At 36.2% G+C, this 14,579-nt stretch overlaps 1 protein-coding gene across 8 annotated transcripts in view; it reads left to right on the top strand.

Annotated features, from left to right (window-relative positions):
* The window catches only part of BTBD8 (BTB domain containing 8), a 161,762-nt gene that overhangs the window by 104,853 nt on the left and 42,330 nt on the right, over window positions 1–14,579 (top strand). For 7 of the 8 annotated variants that reach the window (XM_007480323.3, XM_056815354.1, XM_056815355.1 and 4 more), the window contains 2 exons: window positions 1,123–1,211; window positions 1,654–1,756. In XM_007480323.3, coding sequence (XP_007480385.3) covers window positions 1,123–1,211; window positions 1,654–1,756 — 192 coding nt within the window. The remainder of the gene's footprint in view (window positions 1–1,122; window positions 1,212–1,653; window positions 1,757–14,579) is intronic. The other variant, XM_056815360.1, reaches the window with a different exon arrangement.

Genomic DNA, 14,579 nt, shown 5'->3' with positions numbered 1-14,579 from the left:
ATAAAGCAAAGTGTTAAGTCATTTGGACAAATTAGGAGTGACTTGAATTTTCAGTACTGTATTCTAAATATTGAGGATATTCAAAATAGTATCACAAAGCTAACCCTTAGATTTCTTGATTTTATTTAGCTTTTAATCATGCCCAAATTTCTCTGCTTACTAATCTATTTTAATTCTTTTATTTATTTATTTTAGGTCAGTGTAGAAACTTCCATGGGGTGGTGGTGTATATATAATTGAGTTAATAAGTATATCTAATATTTTTTAAAGGGATAGGAATAGGGACTGGACCTATGATTTAATTGGTAAAGGAAATTCTCAGATAAAAAAACAGATTAGACCATTTGGTTTTTTGCTATAACTATAAATGCATCAGTTTAGAGTTGTAAGTATAAAAATTAAAATTAAATCTCAAATATTAAAATGTTATATTTTTGGAGATTTATTAATGATCATTAGAAATAAAGGAATATAAAAGTCCATGACCATGTGCCCATGATTGATCAGCCAGTTCAGACTCCCGCTTTACCCACCACCAAGCTCTTTTCATCAAGCCAAAGAGGTGGGAACCTCCATGTTCCCACCTAATATCTCCTATCTACAGGAAGTACATAATGACAGGTAGTCAGTGGGCTCCTGGGAAATGTAGTTCTTTTTTTAGGGTAACAGATTTCCTTAGAAATCAGTGCCCCTAATGCCTTCCTTTTACAAATGAATAAATTGAGACCCCATAAGGTTGTGCCTTTTTCCATAATTATAAGTGAGGAATGACAGACCAGATATTCTGATTCCAAGTCCAGAGCCCTTTCCACTTATTATAACTTTAGAAAAGACGACAACAACCAACTAAGGCAAAAAAAAAACAAAACCTATGATCAGAATGTTAATCTTGGATGTTCTGGAATCTAAATGAGTCAAATTGCTCTTTAGTGCAAAACCAAAGTCTATCTAACTTATTTGTCTTTTTAAGAATAGATGATTTGAGAGTACACATTCACATAAATTTAAAAGTAGTTGTTTAAATGGTACTTAATTATATTGTAAAAAATATGTTTTAACTTTTTGAGTCTTAATGCAATAAAAGCAAGTTTCTTTCTCAGAACAATACTTTGTTTTTTTTAGCCTGTCCCAGGGAGATTGGAGGCTATGCTAGAATGTCTGATTATTGCTCATTCGGTGGGGGTGGAAAGTCTTTATGCTGATTGTATGAAGTAAGTGATCTGAAGTACTGCTTATGCTATCAGTTCAGCAATTCTATTTTTATAATTTCCTTATTTTGATAGCACTTTCAGATCTGTTATTTTTTTTTAGCCATAGCTTTAGTATTACAGTGTTCAACTAGTTAGGATAATTGAACTCATTTATCAGTTCACTTCACTTTGAAGATAGACAGTATTAACTGTTTATCCACAGTTATTAAGTCTAGTTAATTGTGTTCAGTTTTATTTACATTGGCCCAATTCAGTGTTGAACTGAAAACTGCTTGTCTAGTAAAGATGGCTCAGTTAATTCTACCATGAAATTAATTAAGACTTTTACTATAAGATCTAACCATAATTTGACCTATTGCTAATATAATCATTTGTAACTTACTTATGTTGTTAAAAGGTAGTAGGAGATTGTTTAATTCTTTTCTTTTGGAACTTCTAATAGATGGATCGTTAAGCATTTCGCAAGGTGTTGGTCAGAGAGGAGTTTTGCAAATATACCTCCAGAGATCCAGAAAAATTGCCTTACTATGCTGATTCAGTCTTTAGTAAGTATACCTTGAATGATTCTTTTTGTTCATTTTTTAGATTATTCAGTTTTTTAGAGATAATACTAAGTTATTCAGTGTTTTAAATGTTAAAGGATTTTTGACAAAAGATTGCTGTTAATATTATGTTAAAATATCTATATTTTTATATTATTAATATTTTTGATACCCTAGAGAGTTGTGAACAATATACCAAATGATGCTTAAATTAATTTTTCAGCACTAAATTTATATGGAGAGCTATAAAGAATTCTGATTTTTATGGAAATATTGACTCACAAAGAAATATCCTGTTACCTCTATAAAAACAAAGCTTTTACCAACAAAACTGCTTAGAACATTAAATACATATGTGGTACAGTACCAAAGATATTTCTTGACTGTATGGATAATCAATAGATACTTATTATTTTACAGGGTTGGTGACTCTTACTAAAAAAATTTCTTCTTGTAATATTTGATGAAGGAAGATACAGAGTTGTAGTTAATGTACCATGAATGTGTAGATACTCTAGTTTTGATTGTTTTTCCTACACCTAATGGGGGAGAGGGGGATAAATTTTATTATCTTTTGTACATTTGCATGGTTAACCCCCCAAGGCTCTACCTTGGGCTTAACCTCTTCCCATCTCTATCTACTCTACTGTGATCTAATTATCTCCTATGGATTCAATTATCAGCACTGTGGGATGACTTCAAAACTGTTTCTCCATCACTAATCTCTCACCTCTAATCAGGTCCTATTTTGCTGACTGCTTTCTGTACATCTCTCCCTACCTGGATGTCTCTTTGTCATATTAAACTCCACATGTCTAAAACAGAACTCATTTTCTGCTCTACATCCCACTTGTCCCACCTGCCATATACCCCACACACCCCTCCCCCCCAGGCCAAGCCCTTCCCTACTGTCAGCTTCCTTTTTAAAGACACGGGATCCACCACCAGCTTTGCAGCCTCTGGAAATTCCTTTCTTCCTCACTCCCTCACCTCTGGTCAGTTACAGACTCCCTTGTTCTGTTGATTCTGCCTGCACATCATCTTTGAATCTTGTCCCTTTTACCTCTCCTTCTCTCCAAGCACCAACTAGTCCCCTATTAGATCCCCATCACTGCATGCCTGAACTATGTCAGAAGCCTTCTGATGGGTTTCCCTGCTTCCACTCTTTGCCTTCCCCAATTCATCCTCTACATAACTACCAAAGATAAACATAATTTATAGTTTAGCAGGTATCCAGAAAGAGGGAATTCAAGTACTGAGGAGCCACAGTCAGAGTCACATGACCTAGCAGGAACATAGAGCATGGAAGATGATATTCTAGAAGTCAAAGTGTGTAGGCTTACAGTTAAGACTTATTTACCCAGCAAAACTGAATATAATTCAACAGAGGGAAATATGGATTTTTAATGAAAAGAAGCCTTCTAAGTACTGTCAATGAAAAGATATGGGTAAACAAGTAATAGTATATAAATCTAATTGAATATTATTATGCTGAAGAAACCGATTATTTCAGGAAAACCTGGGAAGACATGAATTATTGCAGAGTGAAGTGAATAGTCAGTATACTTATCCATTTATATATTTTTCCCAGAAGGATCTAAGCCAATGATGGCAAACCTTTTAGAAACCACATGCAGTGCCCTTCTCCCCAGACCAAGTGCTGCCCCCTGCTGATTCCCACCCACCCCACCCCCACCCCAGACAGGGGAGGGGAAAGAGAGGGAAGTGGCCCAAGTGCTCCCCTTAGGGGAGGGAGTAACTGCTTCCATTGGGCTGCTAGGCATAGGGGCAGATGGTACTTGGAGAGGGGGAGGGGAGCAGCTCTGCTCAGGTCCCTCTGCCTTCTAGTAAGTAACTCTGGTGGGTGAACACCTGTGACCACAGAGAGGTCTTTGTGTGCCATCTTTGGCATATGTGTCATAGGTTCACTATCACAGTTCTAAACTCTTTGAAGAAATGAACTATATTTTGTTTTCTCCTTGTGTTCTTAGTATTTTGTTTTCTCCTTGTATTCTTAGTGCCTGACATAATTATTCACATGTAGTAGGTGCTTTAAAATGCATTTTTAAAGGCGTTGAAGGAGAAATTCTCAAACTATGTAAAAGAAGGAAGAATATTGAATGTTTTTTAATTGTACCTCCACAAAAGAGTAGTTGAGAAAGATATCAATAACTATTGACTCATAAATCTACTTTCTCATTTTTAAAAAAATCTTTTTGAAAATTATTTATGTATATATGAAGAATGCTCTTGTTGCATATATACCAATTGAAATTCTTGAGAGGCAGTATTTCTTAATTTTAAAATAATTTATTAATTGTCCAGGACATACTAATCTGGTTAAATGATTCAATAACCAAAAGACCCTACCTTTTCTGGAACAGGTCTATATATACCACTTGTGAACTCATCACTCAGTCCCTCCCCTGGACATGCCAAGACATCTCTGATTGGTAAATAGCCATTGGGGTGGTATACTTATAGATCAGCGGTTCTCAACCTCTCAATTTGTAGCAATGAGAATACATAATGCATATCAGGTATTTACATTCCGAATCATAACTGTAGCAAAATTACAGTTTTGAAGTAGCCACCAAAATTGGTTTGGGGTCACTGCAACATGAGGAACTGTATTGAGGGGTCATGGCATTAGAAAGGTTGAGAACCACTGTTCTAGATCTTAACTCCTCCATCATTACTTCATGACAGGAGGGTCCATACTGGAACCAGAAAGCATATACCCAAAGAAATGAGTGATAAATCATGTGTTTTCATCTTCCTTCCTGCTCCAACACTTCTTTCTCTGGAGTTGAATAATATTTTTTTTCATAAGTAACTCAGAATTGTTCAGGATCATTGTATTGTTGTTAGTAGCAAAATCTGTAACATTTAATCATTCCACAATATTGCTATTACTGTGTACAGTGTTTTCCTAGTTCTGCTTATTTCACTCAGTATCAGTGCATGTAGGTCTCTCTAGCTCTTTCTGAAATTATCCTGTTTATCATTCCTTATAGCAAAATAGTATTCCATTACCATCATATGCCACAATTTGTCTAGCCATTCCCTAATTAAGGGGCATCCCGTTAGTTTCTAATTCTTTGCCACCATAAAGAGAGCAGCTACAAATACTTTTGTACAAACAGGTCCTTTCTCATTTTTTTTAATCTCTTTGAGATACTAGAGTGGGTATTACTAGATCAAAGGGTCTGCTTGCTTTTATAACTCTTTGGGCATAATTCCAAGTTGCCCTCCAAAATGGTTGAATCAATTTACAACTCTACCAGTTGTGATTATGCATAATGCATAATCCATATGATAATGCATTAGTGTCCCAATTTTGCCACCCTTTCAACATTAATAATTTTCCTTTACTGTCATATTGGCCAATCTGATTGGTATGAGGTGGTTCCTCAGAATTGTTTTAATTTGCATTTCTCTAATCAAGAGTGATTTAGAATATTTTTTCATATGACTATTGATAGCTTTGATTTCTTCATCTGAAAACTACCTATTTGTATTGTATCCTTTGGCCACTTATCAATTTGGGAATGTCTTGGATTCTTATAAATTTGATTTAGTTCGTCATATATTTGAGAAATAAGACCTTTAACAGAGAAATTTGTCATAAAATTTTTTCCCTGTTTGATACTTCCCTTCTAATGTTGGTTGCATTAGTTCTGTTTGCACAAAACCTTTTTAAATTTAATATCAAAATTATTCATTTTCCATCTCATAAAGCTATCTCTTTTATAAATTCTTCCTTTCTCCATAGAACTAACAGGTAAACTATAATATATTCCCCTAATTGACTTATAATATTACTCTTTATGTTTAAATCATATGCCTATTTTGACTTCATCTTGGTAAAGGGTATGAGATATTGACCTAAACCTAATTTTTGACATACTACTTTCCAATTTTCCCAGCAGCTTTTGTCAAATAGTTCTTTTCCCCAAAACTGGGATCTTTGGGTTTATCAAACACTAGATTGATGAGGTAATTTATGCCTAATCTGTTCCATTGATCCACCCTTCTATGTCTTAGCCAGTACCAGTTTGTTTTGATGCTTTATAGTACAGTTTAAAATCTGGTATCACTGGGCCACTATCCTTCACATTTTTTTTCATTAATTTCCTTGATATTCTTATCTTTTGTTCTTCCAGATGAACTGTGTTATTATTTCTCTTGTTAAATAAAGTAGATTTTTGGTAGTTTGATTGGTGTGGCACTGAATAAGTAAATTAATTTAAGGTAGGATTGCCATTTTTTTAGTCTAGCTTGGCCTAACCACGAACAATTACTATTTCCCCAATTATTTAGATCTAACTATTAACGGTATTGGCTCCAAGACAGAAGGTAAGGGTTTAAAAAAAAAAAGAAAGAAGGAGGTGGGGTTAGCATAAAAAGTCTGAAAAAATGTACAGTGTATATTTATGGACCATCTACTTTTGCCAAGGGATGGAATGAGGATGTGGCTTTTTTCAAGCCATTTTTATTCTTTATAATCTTGCAAACTTCACTTTTGATATTTTTTGTGGTTCTTTACATTTATATTGTTCTAGTCATTGTGTAAATTATTTTTTTTGGCTTTCCTTACGTTACTCTTCATCAATTCATATCTATTTTGCATGTTTTTCCATATTCATTATATTCATCCTTTCTTACACACAATAATAATCCATTACATTGCTCTTCCACAATTTGTTATAGCCATTTCTAATTATTGGGCATCTACTTTGTTTCCAAATCTTTGTTGTCACAAAATGTTGTTATAAATATTTTGATGTTTATGAGATTTTCTTTTTATCAGTAGTCTCCTTAGGGTCTATCGTTATTTTAAATGGAATTTTGTTTTCTTTTTCTTCTCAGCTGTCTGTTTATTGGTATTTCATAGAAATGCTAGTAATTCATGTGGATTGATTTTATATCTTTGTCGAAGTTATTATTTCACGTAATTTTTATTTGACTTTATAGGAATTTCTAAATATTCCATCTTATCGTCTGCAAAAAAATTATTTTATTTTTTTCTTCACATACACATCTTGAATTTCTTTTTCTTCTCTTATTGCTATAATAACTAACATTTCTAGCATGGTATCAAATAGGAGTGGTGCAGTAGACACCCTTGCTTCATTCCTTATTCATTAGGAAAGACTAGTTTACCCAGTACTTTCATACCTTGTTTGTCATAATGCTGGGCCCATATTTAGCACTTAATACAGATTTATTGGCTGATTGAACTAGGAACTGGAGAAGACCCATACCTTTGATGCTGCCTATCCATTGACAATATTCTGTAAGACATTGTCTTGGGTAAAATTTTGATCCTTCAACTTTTCAGTTATTTATATATTTTATCAGTATACCTTTATAAATGCTATACATTACAGAAATGGCACATTTATATGTAGGCAGAATATAATGATTAAGTCAAAACTCCTAAAAATTGCTGCCTATTTCCTAGAAAGAAAAGGCTGGATTTTTTTTGTTTGTTTTTTGTTTTTTAAACATTAAATTTTTCCCCCTGAAATCACAGGCAATGTATCTGTGATTCATTTTGACTTTTTAGAATTTTATTCTTTTCAGTGAACAAGCATTAATTTTTTCTCCTTCCCACCACCTCCATTTTAAAAAAAGACTTTGTAATGAATATGCATAGTAAAACAAAACAAATTGATGGTCTATTTTGGAAATGGTATTAAGAGGAAAAGACTTATACAAGAAGCTTGTATTAACAGTCAGAAATTCAAAACTAAAATAAGAAGTGTTTGCAGCAGAACTAGGGTTTTAGAGAAAAGGGCAAATCCCTGAGTTGGGGGTAGGGGTGGCCTATTTATGAATGGTTACTGATTTTTAAAATGTGTCACCATGAAAAACACAGTTTTCTTCAATAGACAACATCTTTTATAGTCACATAGCTGAGTGAGAGCATTGAGTTTTAGGAGAAGGGAAAAGAACAAGCATTTATTAGCATCTGCCAGTTGCTAAGCACTTTACAAATATTATTCTCACTACAACCTTTGAGGTATGGGTGCTGTTATTATCCCCATTTTTCAGTTGAGTAAACTGATGCAAATAGGTTAAATGACTTTCCCAGGGTCACCAAGCTAAGAAGTGTTGAAGGCTGGATTTGTACTTGATTCTCCCTGACTCTAGTGTTCTGTGCATTCTCTGCCCCCTAGTGGTCTCAGGGTCTAATGTAAATAGTGTCAGATTGTAATCTGGAGAGACCTGGGTTTGAATCCTAGTTTAGATGCTTAGCTGTGAGATAAGACCTATCACTTCCCTTCTCATGCTCACATTTCCCATTTGGGAAATGAGTGGTACAGTAGAGGGCGACTCAGGCCTCACCTGAGCTTAACTCAAACCTTAGACACTTTTGGCCGTGTCACCTTAGGGAAGTCACTTCACCTCTGCCTGCCTCAGTTTGCTGACTATAAAATAAGGATGGTGATAATACCATGCCTCCCAAAGGCTGTCATGAGGATTAGATGAGAGATATTTGTAAAGTGCTTAGTGCCCAGCACAGAGTAGGAGCTAAATAAATGCTTGTTTCCTCCTTTCTTTCTTAGGATTATGTCAAGAATCAAGTCTGCAGACATATGCCTAGGCAATGTGTCATGGTGGATAGAGAACAGGCCAGAAAGCTGTGGATTCAGGCAGGACCTCTGACATGTGTTGGTTGTGTGGCCCTGAGCAGATCACTTAACCTCTTAGCGTATCTCCTCAGAGACGATGGTGCAGAGGAAACGCTGCCTCAGCTGAGAGCCCTGTGCCAGTGCCTGTGCCATTCCATAAAGCCCAGGGTAATGCCGGCTGTTCTTATTGTCTGTTTGAGGCTATAAGAGCTCTGGGGGCACCCAGTGCAGCTTTGAGGAAGAGTCTTGAACAACTTCAGAAAGGATTTTCTCAGCAATGTGTGAAGCGCCGACATCCAGAGAAGCATAAAGCGGGGAGACATACGTTTCCTCACGTGTTTGCCGGTCTCCTGCATCATGTCCAGAAAGGGACAGCTTTCCTGCTGATGGCGAGACTCTCCCTGCCTGCACAGCACATCGACTGGTGGCTACGACTCAAATTAAGACGGCTCTTCTTCTTCTCACACCTTTATATGCCTCATCCTGGAGGCCCGCCTTCATCCTGACAGGGCTCTACCCTGTTCTCTGGAGTACTTTGGAAGTGGTCTGAGTGGGCACGTGTGCCCAGTACTGGTGTAGTGATTAAAATAGTGTAAGCCATAAACTGTGATGATTAAAATAGTGGGAGTTATAAACTGAGGCAGATAAGAGTGGTTGGCTTAATTTGTGACTGCAGAAAATATGGGTTCAAGACAGTGTCTTGTTTTAAATCAAATATAAGGTGGTCGCCAGGGAAAAATTCTCAAATATTAAATATACCCAAGTCAGCTGGGTTTTATAGAGATTTTAATTAATACAAATAAGGAATTAATGAAAGAGAGAGAGAGAAAGGGAATAATGAGAAAAAAAGCTAGGCCAGCTTAGGCCAGCCTTAAGAGAGAGAGATCAGTCAGTCTTCAATCCACTCACCACAAGACTTTTCCAAGCAAGATTCTAGTGTTCAGAGAGACACCAGCTGCCTCCTCCAATTGAGCTTTTCCTAGCTGAAATGTCCCGAGAGAGACCCCTTCTCTCAGCTTCTAACCTCCTTTTAAAGGGAATTTTCTCCTATGTCTCCTCCCCTAAGTTCTCACATCTACCAATCACAGTAGACATTTTCCAAAGGACAGACCATTCTTAATTCACACCTAAGTAGGCTTAAATTTTTGATTAAGTTCACACCTGGAAAAACCTCTGAGTAAGTTCTCACCTCTTTGCTCCTTGTAAATTCACAAGTTGCCTGACCTTTATAGGTACTTAGCACCCTTTTGTATTAGATCTAAAAATAGGCACAGCTTAAGAGTTTTTTACCTTATTTTAAGTATGGGTTTAAGTACTTTTCATTGTTCAGCAAAGAGTTTACAATTTTATCTTCCCCTAAAGTATGCTTAAGTAGTGGTGGAGTAGAGTTCCCACATTCCTGGTCAAGTACCTTCACTGCCCAAATGTGGAATAGTCTTAACCAAACCTTATGAAGTAGAGTATGAGAATTTTTAAGGTTCACAATCCAACCTTATGAAGTAGGGTCTGAGAATTTTTAAGGTTCACAATCCCCCCTGATGATCATTGGGAGACTAGTCTCCCCATTGATCATTTTACATAATCATCTTATAGTCCTAAATGCACTTCTAACTATAGATATATACAATACTCAAATTTCTAAGAGGAAATTAGAGTAGTGAGGGAAGAATAGAAAAGAAAGAAAGCAAAACCAATGTTTTTTGCTAGGCGCATTGACAGAAAGCCAAATTAGGGGCAGTCCCTTTTGGCATAAATGTATACATTTACAATAAATGTTCAATCAAAGTTCAGTTCAATCAACCATATCCAAAGTTCATTCTTGATCTTCTTGACATAGTCTGGATTTCTGGCATATTTATGCAACAATTCATTCTCTGGATTTAGGAGTTATCAAGCTTCTTCATTGAAGATCTTTTCTTGAACAAAAATCAAAATCTTGGATTTTATATAAAAATACAATCTCAAACAAAAAATCAAAAATTCCTCGATTATAAATTAAAATACAGAACAAAATCAAAATCTTGGATTTTAAATTAAAATACAATCCCCCCCTGAAGTAGGTGTTAAAAAACATCCAGTTCAGCTCGGGATGCAATGTTGAGTTATGGGGGTGTATGAGTCAATTATCAGAAGAGAAAAATAATCAAAAACATGAGGAGAAAAAAAATCAAAGTAGGCCCTTGTATAGGTCCAATTTAAAGTAATTTCTATCCCACAAGTCTGTAGGACAGAATGCAGTATTATTTCACTTACCCATTTGCAGCCAAGACTACAGGAAGTTGCCAAAACATAAGAAAGAAAAGAATTAGTATTCTATTTTTATAGGGAAGTGTCATTCCCTCATCTGATTTTTTATATTCTCAGGGATATAGGGAGCCAACATGATAGCCAAATTTTATATTTGTATGATTACTTCACAAAGAGTGTAGATACAAGGAAGTCCTATGACTTAACATATGTCAAGCATTGCAACCTCAAGTCTCACATTAGTATTTCATGTGTGCTATTTTTTGGCACTATTAAGGTTAAGTCTGTGCTCCTTGTTTTTATCCCATTTTTTGGAATCAGTTAAAGACATTAATCACAGTCCTATAATATTTTATCAATAAATGGCAGGTTCCCATAGTTTAAAACTTTTGGGGTATACATTGATATTATAGCAAGAATATATATATTAACTTGTATTACTGCAGAAAAAAATATTGATATTAATTATGTGTGCCTTTAGTACAAGAAATGAGAAAAATCAAATATTCTAATCAAAATAAAGAAAAGCAATAATAAAAATAAGGAAAAATCAGTAATTCAATGTGTTTTTTGAAAAAAAAATGTATCCACTTGTCAATGGATTATAATCTACAATTCATGTGATAAGATACAGTCAATCAGTCTCAACAGAAGATGCTTTCTTCACATGTGAGCAATGAATCCAAGAGTCCCTTTTTCCAACCTTTATAGATGTTGGAGTAGTTAACAATATTTGGAATGGTCCTTCTCATGAAGGCTGCGTTGCTCCAGTACGCTTGAAATTCTTAATATACACTATGTCTCCTGGGTTCAGGTCATGAAGAGAAAAGTCTAGTGGTCTGGCTTGTACTGCAGCTCCAGATTCATGAAGTTCACGCAGTTTGTACTGTAATTCCTGTATATAGGAATCAATAGAAGTATCTCCCCCTAATAGTGATGTATATGCAGGGGGAAAAGGTTTAACCTGTATAGGTGGATGTCCAAAAATCATCTCAAACGGTGAGATGTGTAGGTCTCCTCTAGGCCTGCTTCTAAGATAAAATAGGGCCAGAGGGAGAATTTCAGGCCATTTTAAATGTGTCTCAGTGCATAATTTTCCAATTATAGTTTTAAGTTCTTTGTTCATCCCCTCAACTCTGGGGATGATATGGAACATGGAATTTGAGAGTTATCCCCAAGCAAGAATATATCTGATTTAGGACAGAATCAGTCAAATGACTTCCTTTATCTGAATCAATACGTGCTGGCAGTCCAAAGTGAGGAATAATTTCTTTTAAAAGTATCTTAGCAACAAAATCCGCCGTGGCTCTGGTTGCAGGAAATGCTTCCGGCCATCTGGTCAGTTGATCTACAATGACTAGACAAAATTTATAACGTCCAGCCTTTGGGATTGTTATGAAATCTATTTGTAGATATTCAAACGGTGTGTAAGCCGGAGGACATCCACCAAAGGCTTTTCCACGAAATGCATGTTGGTTATATGCTTGACAGGTAGAGCAGGCTGAACACATTTTAGAGGCTATAGTAGTTATACCAGGGGCTATCCATACTCTCTTGACAGAGTCCACAATGCCCTGGGTGCCAAAGTGACCATTTTTATGAATAGATTGGCAAATTTGGTGATAGAAACTTCTAGGGAACAGGGATTTTCCTTCAGATGACACCCATATCATATTCCATTAATCTGTTTTGCTTTGAATTTTTGTTTCTATTTTTCCACTTCCTTTTCATTATAGGAAAGTGATAAATTCAAATCATTAGTGGTTATTAATGTTAAAATTAATTCAGGCCCTTCTATGGCTGCTAGTTTTGCAGCGGCATCTGCTCGATCATTTCCTCTAGAGACAGGGTCAGTGCCATCTGTATGGGCAGAGCAGTGAACTACAGCTAGGGCTTCAGGCAGCTGTAGAGCAGAAAGAACTTCATTAATAATTTCTGCATTAGCTATAGATTTTCCAGCTGAGGTTAAAAATCCTCTCTGGAGCTATAGCATTCCGACTGAGTGACAAATGCCAAAAGCATATCTAGAATCTGTATAATTTGTTGCCTTTTTATCCTTGGCAATTATACAAGCATGCTTCAGAGCTATGAGTTCTGCTCCTTGAGCACTAATGTTAGAAGGTAGTGAAGCTGACCATTCAGTGGCAAATTCTGAGACTACGGCAGCTCCAGTGTAGCGTATGCCATCTCTCATAAAAGAGGAACCATTGGTAAATAAAATCAGATCTGCATTGTCTAAGGGAGTGTCCAAGAGATTATCTCGAGGCTTTTCTGCCATGAACACTAATGTTTCACAATTGTGTAATGGTTCTCCTGAAGTTGGTAAATCTGGAAGCAAGGTGGCAGGGTTAAGAGTAGTACAATGTTTCAAGGTAATGTTTTCGCCATTTAACAACGTTATTTCATACCTTGTAATTCTCTGATCCGAGAATGCCTGTGTTCTATGCTTTAGCAACAATGCTTCTACCTCATGTGGGCATGTAATTATTAATGGACATCCCAATACTAGATCAACAGTTTTTGTCACTAGTAAGGCTGTAGCAGCTACTCCTCTAAGACATCGTGGTGCTCCTGATGCTACTGGGTCCAGTTGGTCAGAATAGTAAGAATTGGGTACTGAGAAGGTTCCAAAGTCTGAGTTAAAACACCAGAAGCTACTCCTCTTCTCTCATGTACATACAAAGTAAATGGCGTGTTGTAATCTGGGATGCCTAGAGCAGGGGCAGACATGATAGCCTTTTTTAGATCTGATAGAGCTGACAAGTGTTCAGGCTCTAATTTGAGGGGTTCAGGGACCGAATCTTTTGTTAGTGCTCTAAGGGGTTTAGTAATTTCCCCATAGCAAGGAATCCATTGTCTGCAAAATCCTGTTGCTTCTAAAATTGCTCTCAACTGTTTCTTAGTAGTAGGAGTGCTTGAATTTTGAATATTCTCAATTCGTTTTGGAGAAATATAGCAAGCACCCACAGTCAGGACGAATCCCAAATATTCTACTTTAGGGAGACACCACTGAACCTTATCCTTCAAGATTTTATGTCCTCTTTTGTTCAATTCCAAAAGAAGGTGTTTACTATCTTCTTGACATGTTTCTGCGTCTGTTGAAGCCAAGAGTAGATCATCTACATATTTGATTAATTCACTATTTTTAAATGTTATATTGTCTGTGTCTTGGCTCAAAATTTGCTCAAATAAACTCGGACTTTCCACCTAACCCTGTGGCAGCTGACTCCATGAATATTGTGAGCCCTTCCAGGTAAAAGCAAAAATATGCCTGGAGTTCTCATGTATAGGTATGGAAAAGAAAGCTGAGCACAAGTCTACTACTGCAAAGTATGTAGCTGTGCTAGGAATAGAGGAAATAATAGTATTTATGTTGGAAACTACGGAGTGTCTCTTTATAATGTGATTATTCACCACCCTCGGATCCTGTACCAATCTATAGAGGTGCTTGCCATGAGGCCCTCTTTTTGGTTTTTTAACTGGAAGGATGGGCTTGTTGTATTCTGATTTGCAAGGGATTATTATTCCCTGATCAATTAATGAGTTAATAACTGGTTTAATACCCTCAATTGCCTCTTTTGAGAGGGGATACTGAGGAATGGAAGGAGGTGGGCTAGATTTAGTTTTTATCTGCACAGGAACAGCAGATTTAAGTAAGCCTACATCACAAGAAGCTGTGGCCCAAAGAGACTCCGGTATATCCTTAGGTATTTCAAAAATGAGAGGCTTTTTTGCCTCCTGGCTCTCTGAGAGAAGTACAGGGAGTAAATTGAAAGATTCCTCTGGTACTTCCAATGTTAAGGAGCCATCTAGGGAGTGTGATATCAATATCACTTTAAAAGACTGATATATATTAATTTCCAACATTCATAAGTCTAAGAAATTTTAAGGTTTACAGGAGCAAGTTATTGTGGCTCTGAGTTTGCATAGAAGGTCCC

The sequence above is a fragment of the Monodelphis domestica genome, chromosome 2 (genome assembly GCF_027887165.1).
Source record: "Monodelphis domestica isolate mMonDom1 chromosome 2, mMonDom1.pri, whole genome shotgun sequence".
In the NCBI taxonomy this organism is placed as follows: Eukaryota; Metazoa; Chordata; class Mammalia; order Didelphimorphia; family Didelphidae; genus Monodelphis; species Monodelphis domestica.
Note: the sequence above shows the minus strand (reverse complement) of the source record. Positions and strands in the feature narration are given on the sequence as shown.